Source organism: Stegostoma tigrinum, chromosome 22 (assembly GCF_030684315.1).
Source record: "Stegostoma tigrinum isolate sSteTig4 chromosome 22, sSteTig4.hap1, whole genome shotgun sequence".
Lineage (NCBI taxonomy): Eukaryota > Metazoa > Chordata > Chondrichthyes > Orectolobiformes > Stegostomatidae > Stegostoma > Stegostoma tigrinum.
Window position 1 is genome coordinate 43,777,781 of NC_081375.1, and position 13,041 is coordinate 43,790,821.

Here is a 13,041-nt window from a genome sequence, read left to right on the forward strand (position 1 = left end):
ATCAGGAACAAAAATAAAGTTGCTGGAAAAGATCAGCAGGTCTGGCAGCATCTGTGAAGGAGAAAACAGAGTTAATGTTTTGGGTCCGGTGGCCCCTCCTCAAAACTGATGGTGGCTGGGAAACCGTCAGTTTATATGCAGAAAATAGGGAGATGGGTGGGGTAGGGAGTAAACGATAGGATAGAACCTGAAAAGAGAGAAAGACAGTTGGACTGACAAAGGAGTTGCTAACGATCAGGCCGGGAGGCTGAGGAGTTATTAATGGGAACGGTTAGTGACGAACAACGGGGTGGGGGGGGGTCGCGGTGTAGTGGCAGGCTATGTGATAGGAAGGCCTGGTGTGTTGGGTGGGGGGCTGGGACATGAGCAGTTTAGGCTTTAAAATTATTGAACTCAATATTGAGTCCAGAAGGCTGTAGGGTCCCCAAGTGGAAAATGAGGTGTTGTTCCTCCAGCTTGCGTTGAGCTTCACTGGAACACTTTAGCAAGCTGGGAACAGACATGTTGGCCAGGGAGCAAGGTGGTGCATTGAAGTGGCAGGCAACAGGTAGTTCAGAGATAATGGGAACTGCAGATGCTGGAGAATCCAAGATAACAAAATGTGAGGCTGGATGAACACAGCAGGCCAAGCAGCATCTCAGGAGCACAAAAGCTGACGTTTCGGGCCTAGACCCTTCATCAGAGGGTCTAGGCCCGAAACGTCAGCTTTTGTGCTCCTGAGATGCTGCTTGGCCTGCTGTGTTCATCCAGCCTCACATTTTATTAACAGGTAGTTCAGGGTCTTTTTTTCCCCTGAGTAGAACGTAGACGTTCTGTGAAGCGGTCGCCAAGTCTATGCTTCCTTTCCCCAATGTAGAGGAGACCACATTGTGAGCAGCGAATGCAGTAGACTAGATTCTTGGAAGTGCAGGTGAAGTGTTGCTTCGCCTGGAAGGTATGCTTAGGCCATTGGGTACTGGGGAGGGAGGAGGTAAATGGGCAGGCGTAGCACCTTTGCCGGTTACAGGGGAAGGTGCTGTAGGGCTGTGGGGAGGGGTTGGGGGTGAAGGAGTATGGGCCAGGGTGTCCTGGAGGGAAAGTCCCAGCAGAAGGCGGACAAGGGAGGGGAGAGGAACGTGTGTCTGGGAAATGGGATTAGCTGGGAAACTCTTTTGGGAGCGGACACAGACACAATGTGTCGGATAATCTCCTTCTGTATGGAAAAATTCTACGATTTTAAATGCATCCAGCACTTGGCTCCCAACTCCAGAATTAAAATCCAGCCCATTATTTCCGATCTTACATACAATAGTGATAACACAGTTTACTTTTGTATCACTGACACTGTCTTCCAGAAGTTCAGACAGAGACCTGATGGGGGGTGGGGGTGGCTACTGTGTCATAATTTGTAGGACAGTGCCTGGGATTGTTAGCCCTTCCGGAGGGTGTTTACACACAAGGGAGGTTTGCATACCCCTGGGATAATGCATGAAATGGATGTTACAAAGACATCATGCAATATAGCATGTGTGAGTTACATCATGCATGTTAAAACATGATTTCATACATGAATGAAAAGGGAGGGATAGAAATGATGAAAGAAATATGGCAAGATAATAAAATGTGGGGCTGGATGAACACAGCAGGCCAAGCAGCATCTCAGGAGCACAAAAGCTGACGTTTCGGGCCTAGACCCTCATATGACATATCAGTGAAGGGGAAAGTAACTATTAGCAACATGGCATGTTGTAACGGTATGACAGCATAAAAGTTATTTCAAGAAATACAATGGCAATATCAAATATGTTGAAACAAAGATGTGCATTGCAAAGATCATCTCACTTTCAGAAATTTTCTATGTTCCAGTTTTGATCTTGAGCTTTTGGAGTGAGATATGAAACTTTAGTCCATGTGCTGGAGTTGCCCTGTAAGTGAGCATAAAATTCTGTTCTGCTGGAAGAAAGGAACAAACCTGGCTGTCCCACAGATAGAAAGCAGGCAGGATTGACTTGTTGCTCTTAACTTAATAAAATCAACACTTCTATTGCAATTGTAGAGTAAAATTTCATCAGCAATGTCCAGGTAATGTATTGGCATAAACTTAGCCAGTCACGTGTAGATGACAGAAGGGCCTAAAGTAGCCCTCTGTCAGGTACATCTGAATGCTAAGGCTGCTGGAGATAACCTGGTTAAAGAATATATGTACAAAAAAGTCAGGCCCTGATAGCTTGTATTTTTGTGACACAGATCATCTGTGCCTTTGGGCAAATCTTATAAATGAGGACAGATCTCATGGTACATTTGCAAAATCCTATCAACTTTTAGCAGCCAAGCAAGTGAAAAGCAGTGATGGAATCGATAATTACTTGGATTGTGTGGTTTTGTATTAATGCATTATGCATGTAGTACATTCAGAGACAGTTACTATCTCAGCCGAAGCAACTGACTTACTGCACGGCAGAAGATTTTATTTAAAAAGAAGAAAATACCAGAAAAATTGAATTATCGTCTTTTTGAGCAAAGAGGCTTGCCTGAGTTCAGTTCTAAATATGTTCATCTTCAACTAGGAAACCGAACTCTTTAAAGAATAAAACCAAGCCTGCCTTTTCTACACATTGCCTTTAATCTATGTCCCACTAGGCTTGATCTTCTTTCAGGAAAGCTCTGAAGATCTTCCCCACTACCTTCAGTGATAGTCAAACCAAAGTCCATAATATCTTTCTGTATTGGCACTTCCATTATGCAAGGCTTATAACATCTTTTCAACAGCCATTCTTCAGGCTTCCTCGCTACACATAAGCCACCACTTTTTATGCTTTGACCAGAGTCAGTGCTGTAAAGACTACTGTTTACCACTTTCTCTGAATTTTATGTCAAAAGAGCATGGCAAACTTAAAACATATTCATGTTGGCTATGGGTTCGATATGAGCTTGAAGCATTTAATGTCTCCAAAACAAAACTGGTCAAACCAGAAACACAGTCTGTGTACTTGATTCTATTTCACACCAACAGAAGACTATCGACTCCTGCATGAACTTCTGGGAAAGATCCAATCATTGGAAGAGTCATTAGAAAAATTCTGACTTCGTCCTTATGTTAAGCAATATCAGGGCCTTTTCACAAACCTGCAGAGCACAAATCAGAGACAGGACTCTAAGCTTCCAACCCATGATGCTTGAAATTATCAACTGTCAACGTGGGATCACTGTAGAAATCCTTACTTGTGATTCAGTGAAAACCTGAACAATACCTTTATGAACTGGGCAAAAGGAAGGATGACAATTGTGGTGACAATTGGTAACTGATGTCTCACCTCACCACAAATCATAAGTTAATTATCTTTAAAAAAAAGAGACTCACATCCCAGCCACATAAACATGCACATCAATAAGTTCCTAAATGCATTTCAGGAAAGATAAGGCACAGCTTTTTAACTTGCACATTCTTCAGACATATGCAACATAACACACTAAGACTGCAACATTAGGTACAGCCAGCTTACTATTGAAGTCAAGGAGAAAACCTTCAAGTACTGTTAGAAACACATTTGAAATTGTACCTTACCTGCGCTGATGTACTGTTCAACTTCTCTAGTCCGTTCTCCAAACGCTCCATCTTGGCAGTAAGCTCTTTGCTCTTCTTAGCCAGCAAACTCTGATACAGCTTAATCTGTTCAAGGAAGGACTTAGGTGTAGTGTAATTGTAACGCCGATCATTTGCTAAGTAGGCCTTGGATGTCTCATTGACAGTAATGTGGACATATGCCATAAACTGGCTGACAGATTCTTTTATTGCAGGCTGAAAAAGATAAATGGTGAGAGAAACTTGTCTTGATAATGTCTTCTAAGGACAGAAGGTCGGTATTCACACGGTCACTGAAAATATTATTATCCAAGATAAAACAAGACAATGAAGTGATTGGCATTTACTAATGCAACTGCAATCCATTCACAATCACGATTTTCACAGAAGAAAACCAGTGTGGTCAAATTATACTTTTTTTAAAAAAACAATTGCAGGACAGCATTATTCCCAAACACCACTGAAAGGGGTTTGAGACATCACATGTTTATCAAGAATAATGTTTTTAATTGATCAACGGTTAGAGTGACTCTCCTGTTTGATGTTTCTAAATAATGATTAAATTCTAACTGTTCGCAATAACACAATGCCATATATTCAGTACAGACCACAAAAGAAAGTGACACACTGGAATACAGATAAATAGAACATCCAGAATATTAAAAAGTATTTGCTTTCACCAATTAATCTTGCAGTTAATGGGAAATCAATTAAAAATGGATTAATTTTCCTTCAAAGGATTAACCATAGCTCAAGCATCTCTTCAGAAATTATAGACAGGCTCATAGAGATCTACAGCACAGAAAAAAGGCCCTTCGGCCCATTAAGTCTGCGCTGAACAAAAACAACTGTCTGATTCTTCTGCTCCCACTTTCCAGCATTTAGCTCATAGCCTTGTGCATCTTGGAAAATAATCAAATTGTTACTTTGTTGATTATTTTTAGCATTGAATTTCAGATATGTTACATCATGGTAAAACATAACCATGAGTTTAGGGCTTAGGGTTAGGGTGTAAATGCATTGAAAGATTGCACAATGCAATGTGATCAATATCAATTCACTCGTATCAATAAACTGGTAAAAGCAGGTGAGCAGCATGTTTACATCTGTTTCATTGGTTTAGACAGAACTAATCTACATTAAATTAAAATGGAAAGAACTGCAGATGCTGTAAATCAGGAACAAAAACAGAAGTTGCTGGAGAAGCTCAGCAGGTCTGGCAGCATCTGTGAGAAAAAAAACCTGAATTTTCCTCACAATTGCTGCCAGGCCTGCTGAGCTTTTCCAGCAACTTCTGTTTTAATCCACATTAAATGTGGCTTCAGCTATCTGTCTTTGAGATGTCAATGAAAAATTTCTTTACTCCACAGAATTCTACAGAATCACCACCGTCTGAGAGTAGTAACTATCCCTTCTTCCGAGAGTCTTAGACTCTACCACAAAATCTTTCCTTGTCAAATCAATGAGGAATTATGTACCTGTATGTTTTAATGAGGTTGCCTCTCATTCTTCAATATTTCAATTAGTTCACATGCAATTTACTCCACCTCTCCTCACATGGCAATCCCTCCACGCACAGTCTCAGCCTGGTGTACCTTCTCTGGATCGCCTCCAATGCAAATATATCTCTCCTTAGCTAAAGAGCCTAAAAGAGTTCACAGTATTCCAGCGATAGCACAGGGTGGAGCTGGAGGAACACAGCTGGCCAGGCAGCATCAGAGGATGTAGAAGGGTCCCAACCTGAAATGTCAACATTCTTGCTTCTCTGATGCTGCCTGGCCTGCTGTGACTCCAGCTCCACACTGTATTATCTCCAACTCCAGCATTGGCAGTTCTTACTATCTCTCAGTATTCCAGCTGTGGCCTGACTAGTGCCTTGATTATTTTAGCAAAATTTTCCTACTTTTATACTCCATTCCCTTTGAAATAAAGGCCAACATTCCATTTACCTTCCCTATTACCTACTGAACTTGTAAGACATCTCTCTTTTTGCAATTTATGCACAAGGACTACCAGATCCCACTGTGAAGTATCTTCCTTCAGACTTTCTACATTTAAATAATATTCAGCTCCTCTATTCTGCCTGCCAAAATCCATAATATAATTGTATGCGAGTAGTCTGCATCAGTTTGCTACATGCTACAAATTATGACATAGCAAATGACTACAATCCATCCAGTTTTCAGTCTACATCCTTATCGTCACCTCAGTCGTGTAACACAGAAATGAAGTTCTTGACTATTACTAGCAGTCAGGCTCAAACAATTTAGTGCACAACAAATCCAAACAAGACATTAAAAAAAACCCAAAAGGATAGCTTTGGAAATCACAGCTCTAAAGTCAGGTCAAAGTCATAACAAAAAAAAACAAGTGCAGGGTTTAACCGACAGGAAAAGCAAGGGAACCGCGATTAATGAGACAAGCTCAGTATTATATTGGATCAAAGGAGGTGGCTTATAAAAAACTGCCAAAAACAAAGTTGTAACTCTGAAGATTGAGAGAATGTTAGAATTCAGCAAAGGACCACCAAGAAATTGATCAAGAAAGAAAATAGAGTATGAATGTAAAACAGTAAGAAACACAAAAATAACAGTGAAACAGGGATAGTGGGAACTGCTAATGCTGGAAAATCTGAGATAACAAGGTGTAGAACTAGGTGATCACAGCAGGCCAAGCACCAACAGAGGAGCAGGAAAGCTGACGTTTCGGGCCTGGACCCTTCTGGCCGTTTCTGAAGAAGGGTCCAGACCCAAAACGTCAGCTTTCCTGCTCCTCTGATGCTGCTTAGCCTGCTGTGCTCATCCAGCTCTACACCTTGTTATCACAAAAATAACAGTACCAACTTATTTAAAAGGGAAAATATTAGCAGAGGAAATGTGTGTCCAGTACAGGCAGAAAGAGGAAAGTTTATGGGAGGTAATAGAGATGTTGCAGGGAAACTAATAGGTTCTTTGTATCTGTCTTCACAGAGGAGATAGAAGAAGTCCCCCTTAAATAATTGAGATCCAAGGGTCTCTTGAGACTGTGGAACTGAAAGATGTTAGTGTTAGTATTAGTATTAAAAGGAGTATTGGAGAAATTAACGAGGCTTAAATTTGACAAATCCCCAGGACCTGATGACCTTCACGTAGAGTGCCGAAAGAGATGGTTGCAGTGATAATGGATGCATAGGCGATTATCTTTCAAAATTCTATTAATTCTGCAATAGTGCCTAGAGATTGGAAAGTAGAAAATATAACCTTACTGCTTAAGAAAGGAAGAGCATAAAACAAACTACTGATCTGTTAGACAGATTAGAGAGATTGGCGTTGTTTTCCTTGGAATAGAGAAGGCTGAGGGATGATGTGATTGCAGGATACAAGATTGTGAGGGGTAGACACAGAGTACAAAGGAGGAACCTGTTTCCCTTGGCTGGGAGTTTCAAAAAAAAAGGGATCTTGGATTTGATCTAAGTGGCAGAAGGATCAGTGGGGACATAAGGAAAAACTTTTCCGCACAGAGGGTGGTGGGTGTCCTGAATTCTCTGCCTAAGTTACTGGTGGAGGCAAAGACCCAAAAGTCTTCCAGAAAGTACCTGGATCTGCACCTCAGGTGTTGTAAGCTGTAGGGCTATGGGCTGTGTGCAGGAATATGGGATTAGAACGGGCATCTTTGTGTCAGCATAGACAAGATGGGCCAAATAGCCCCCTTCTGTGCTGTACCATTTCTAAGGATCTATGTTTGTCGCATAGAAAGTACTAAAAGCTATTATAAGAGATGCGATTATTGGATATTTAGAAAATAATTTCCTGATGGACAGAATCAATGTGGAATTATGAAGGAGAAATCATATTTTCAAACCTGTTCAGAGACTTTTTGAGGATATTGCTAGCAGTGTTATTAAGGGGGAAGTCAGCAGTTGCAGTATTTGGACTTTCACAAAGCTTTTAATAAAATCTCAGACATGAGGTTGATGAACAAAATTAAACCGTGTGAGTAGGGATAATAAAGCAGCATGGATTGAAGATTGGTTAACTGGAAGAAAGCAAAGTAAAAATAAATGAGTCAGTCTCAGTTTGGCAAGCTGCAACAAATGTTTGACGTATCAGCTATTTATAATCAATTTCAATGATTTGGATCTGGAGGCTAATTGTGACATTTCCAAGGTTAGAGATGATGCAAAATTTGGAGAGAATGTAAATTGTGAGGAGAATGCAAAGAAGCTTCAGGGGATTTAGGCAGGGTGAGGTTGTGGGCAAGTTCCCAGCAGATGGAATATAACATGAGTAATTGTGAGGTCCTCTACTTTGGTAGATCTTAAGTGGTGAGAGGTTGAAAAGCCTTGATGTCCAAAAGGACCCAGATAACTTTGTTCACAAGTCATTGAAAACTAGCATACAGGTATGTCAAACAGTATGGAATGTAAACTGTACATTAGCCTTTACCAGAAGAGAATTTGGGTGCAGAAGGAAAGAAGTATTGCCCCAGTTATGCGAAGTATCATGAAACTGCACCTTGAATACTGTGAGCAGTTCTGATCCAGCTCCCAAAGTAATGACACACTTGATGCAGTTGTGGTGCACAGGAGACTTGCCAGACTGGTCTCTTGGATGGCAGGACTGTCCTATAAATGAGATTCAAGAAACTGGAACTGCATTCTCTGAAGTTTAAAAGAATGAAAACTTATCTCATAGAAACGTACAAAATTCTCAAAAGTGTAGTTAAAGAGTCTCAAAACAAAAGGCCAGCCATTAAGGATTGAGATATTGAAGAATGTCTTCATCTTTGAATTCTGCCCCACAGAGGACTATCATTAAGGAATTTCAAGACAAAGATTGATAGATGTTTAGTTACAAATAATGTCAAGTGAAGTGGGAATAACACAGGAATATGCCGTTGAAGTAAATAACCATCTGTGACCTAGAATGGTACAGCAGCATTGATGGGCTTCATGGACTCCTCTAGCTCCCATATTCTTGTGAATGCATTCCTTCCGAGCATGTTTCCTCTCATATCTTAAACTATTAATGCATGCAATCTAATTACTCTCTGAAAGAAATCTAACTTGTATTTGAATGAATCACTACCGCTTCCACCTTTTCCTCTATTCCACTGATTGGCCACTCAGTGAAATACTGGCTCTCAGATGAGCTTCCAGTTTAACCCCTGTAAAGGACAGGTTCTGTTGCTGATTCTACACTTCTGGACAAGGTAAAAGGGCTTGCCATTGTCAATGTTATTTAGTACCTTTAAAATCCTAAATGCAGCCATCATATCATCTTTCAACCGTCTCTTTTTAACTGAGAACACACCTTTCTTTAAAAATGTATAGCTATGCTGAATCCAAACCCTCCATTCCCTCAATAATCCTTCAGCCCGCAACTATATCCTTTCAAAAACTGCAATATTCTTTTTGCACTTCTGCGGTCAGTGATGTCACTAATGATTTACAAAGCACCTTGAATACTTGACACAAATGTACTTCGATGCTTTGTATCCTTATAGCACTGCCTAAACTACAAATAATTGCTCATATCCTGAGGATCATCCATGAAGAAGTTTATGTTTATGCTGACTGGCACCAGTAAACTAAAAACGTAATTTGCTCCATTGATGTATTTCACTAACCAGCCTAGCCAGGAAGATGTGAGTGCTACCCCTAGGCTATTCTCCCATTGTCGGTCAAGTGTTCAAATCATTGATTTTTTTTTCCAACTGATTGAAATTCAAGCAATATCTTTGCAGTAAAAAAAATCCAGGAACCAGTCTCCCTGTGAGTAGAAAGACGTTGTTCATCTTGCAAGGGTTCAGAAAGTATTTGCAATGATGTTGCTGGGATCGGAGGATTTGTGCTATGGGAGAGGCTGAATAGATAGATAGATAGATAGATAGAACATTACAGCACAGTACAGGCCCTTCGGCCCTCGATGTCGTGCCGACCTGTCATACCGATATGAAGCCCATCTAACCTACACTATTCCACGTACGTCCATATGCTTATCCAATGACGCTTTAAATGTACCTAAAGTTGGTGAATCTACTACTGTTGCAGGCAAAGCGTTCCATTCCCTTACTACTCTCTGAGTAAAGCAGCTAGCTCTGACATCTGTCCTATATCTTTCACCCCTCAATTTAAAGCTATGCCCCCTCGTGCTCGCCGTCACCATCCTAGGAAAAAGGCTCTCCCTATCCACCCTATCTAACCCTCTGATTATTTTATATGTATCAATTAAGTCACCTCTCAACCTTCTTCTCTCTAATGAAAACAGCCTCAAGTCCCTCAGCCTTTCCTCATAAGACCTTTCCTCCATACCAGGCAACATCCTAGTAAATCTCCTCTGCACCCTTTCCAAAGCTTCCATATCCTTCTTATAATGCGGTGACCAGAACTGTACACAATACTCCAAGTGCGGCCGCATCAGAGTTTTGTACAGCTTCACCACAACCTCTTGGTTCTGGAACTCGATCCCTCTATTAACAAAAGCTAAAACACTGTATGCCTTCTTAACAGCCCTGTCAACCTGGGTGGCAACTTTCAAGGATCTGTATACATAGACACCAAGATCTCTCTGCTCATCTACACTACTAAGAATCTTACCATTAGCCCTGTACTTTGCCTTCCGGTTACTCCTACTGAAGGTTAAAGGTCGCCAATTCACCCTCAAGTTTCAGGAGCTCAAAGGTGCTCTCAGTTAAGGGGGTCCCCTAATAAAGATCCGAAAAAGTGACATCCCTAACCCGGGTGTATGTTTGGGACCTGAAAACAATTCCAGCTTCTACTTCTTATCTCTAAATGGACGTTTCAGCCTGAGTAGAATTGTAATAACAAAAGCCAAATTCTGTAGATGCTGGAAATATTAAATAAAAACAGAAAATGCTAGAAATACTCAGATCAGACAGCATCCATGGAAATAGATATGATTCAGAGTTTGTCTCCACAGATGCTACCAGCCTAGCCTGTTGAGTACTGGCAGCATTTTGTGTTTATGTTACGTAAGTTGGTGCTGGTGTTGTTTTATTAGGTTAAGGCTAATTTTTCTACAGTGTCTGAAGCTGAGGTATGACCTTATAAAGGTTTATAAAATTATGATGGACGTGGACAGGATAAACAGGCAAGGTCTTTTCCCCAGCGAAGGGGAGTCCAAAGCTAGAGGGCATAGATTTAAGGTGAGAGGGAGAAGATTTAAAATGGACCAGAGAGGGCAACTTTTTCACATGTATGTGTGCATGGAATGAGCTGCCATAGGAAGTGGTGGAGGTGGGTACAATTATGCCATTTAAAAGGCATCTGGATGGGTACATCAATAGGAAGGGCTTTGATGGATATGGGTCAAACACTGGCAAAGGGGCTTCATTTTGTTAGGATTTTTGGACGGCGAGGATGAGTTGAACTGAAGGGTCTGTTCCCGTGCTGTATAACTTGAGAACAGAAATCAGGATGCTAGTTACTCCAGTGCTTATGCAAAACAGCAGGAGTTTCAGAAGAACCTGCTTAAGACCAGTGTTTCCATAAACTTGCATTGAGAGGTTGTACGAACCACTGACATGGTGTTTGTAAATGAAAGGCATTGTGTTGCACCGTATAATGCCTAACTTTTTGTCAAACTCCTTGATTTTATCTATTAATAAATCTGCATAAATGATCCTAATCTTAATGCAATACTGAGGTGACTAATAGAAGATGGTGGATGTTTCATTAATATCACAAAAACAGATTAATCAGTTGATTTGATCTATGTTGGTCCACTCAAGTCAATAACTAACCATAACTTTCTGTTCACAGTGATTTGGCTTGCTGCCCAGCACCGGAGGGAAAAAAACAAATTTCAGCAGTAACCCCACAAAGCACCTCAGCGGCCTTCACTAACTTGGTAACAACTTGGTTATTATCTTACATCAACATTGTCAGTCTCCTGTAAGAAACGCAGGCTGACAGACTCCAAAGCCTCTCGGGGCCACTCGTGGAACCAGTCTATTGCAGTGCAGTTCACAACAGCAGGGAACTTCCGACCACGGATTCGCAGCTTGTTACCGACAGGTGAGAAGCACAAAGCAACCTGAGAGAAAACAGCAGCAAGTTGTCTCATAACTGTATTCAACAGACAAGAAATGCCCTGTGATTCCACTCGCAAGAGATAGGCTGTTGTTTCCACTGTCATTTATCTAATAGTAATAATTAGTCTGGAATTAATACTGTACAGCTTTAAAGACTCACCAATCATTTTTTTTTATATTTATGCAAACACTACTTTCCAGTTCAGGATCAGCAAAGTTGAACATATTAGCGGAAAAAATTCCAAAATGATACAATAGCACATGACCACATGTTCTGCTTGGAAAAAGTATAGACTGATTGAAGGCTGTTTTCAATTCTCGTGTGCAGAATACGTACTGATTAGGCTTCATGGCTGTTTCTGAAGCGTAGCTCTACTTAGATCAAACGAAACTCTCTGGCTAACTTGAAATGTCCCTACAGCTGAGCTATTGTTTTAAATATATTCTGCATCAAATAACTGATTTACAAACAAATTATCCTTCCAAAGTATAAATAGGCATGTTGTCTTTTCTCAATGAACATTTACAAATAATTTGAGTAAACACAGTCATTGACTTTGCTTTGGTCAGCGTGAACACTACCACATAAATAGCATATGAACCTACACAGAAGACCTAAAACTGGTTCTATGGACATACAAATAATTGCACAGAATTGAACAATAAATTTATATTGATTGTCATATTGTTAGCTTACTTCAATGACCCAGGTAATAAGAGAAAATGAGTTCAAGCTGAAACCTGAAAACTCCTTTCCTCCACCGTGTGATGCCACAACTTGCAATCAGAGCTGGATTTTTGAAACTCACTGATCGAACAGTCACACCTCAGTAGAAATACCCCCACATGACCCTGTTTTGTTGGCTGGTGAGGCAATTAGAATACATTTGGTCTTGCCAGCTTATAAAGCCAATCACAGGTTGTCACAGAGGCCAAGCGTCGTCTCAGGAGTATGGTTTAAAGACTGAGTTTAGTACTCTGGACCTCAGTTATCTTAGAAACTGTCAGGCCCACTAGCTTTCACATCTCATACCCTCCTTACTCATCACCCATCACATCTTCTCCATGCCAACTCATGACTCCATCCAGCCAATGCCCCTCATATTCTCCATACCACCTCCAAGGCAATCTCCAGTATCCAAGATAGGCATGCTTCAGATGCCACCAGGAGATCAATTGTTTTTCTCATCTAAAACAACTTTCATTCATGCACACTTGTTAGTGAAGCAATATCCCCCTAATGAAATCCATTCAAAGCTTGTAAGTCTCCTCAACTGGTCAATCTTTTATAAGAACAGCCACAATTCTAATCAGCAGCCTGCTGAGAGGCAATTAATGCTTATTAGCTACTTTAAACTGTCAATCAATGTAGAAATTAGAATGCCTTACTGAGATAATTTTAGCTTATTTAACTCAGTCAAGCATTTGCATGTTATGACATAACA

General features: G+C 40.7%; 1 protein-coding gene across 3 annotated transcripts in view; it reads right to left on the reverse strand.

Annotated features, from left to right (window-relative positions):
- The window catches only part of LOC125463674 (dynein axonemal heavy chain 9-like), a 453,254-nt gene that overhangs the window by 191,958 nt on the left and 248,255 nt on the right, over nucleotides 1-13,041 (reverse strand). For 2 of the 3 annotated variants that reach the window (XM_059653803.1, XM_059653805.1), the window contains 2 exons: nucleotides 11,437-11,598; nucleotides 3,545-3,778 (listed from right to left, as the gene is read on the reverse strand). In XM_059653803.1, coding sequence (XP_059509786.1) covers nucleotides 3,545-3,778; nucleotides 11,437-11,598 — 396 coding nt within the window. The remainder of the gene's footprint in view (nucleotides 1-3,544; nucleotides 3,779-11,436; nucleotides 11,599-13,041) is intronic. The other variant, XM_059653804.1, reaches the window with a different exon arrangement.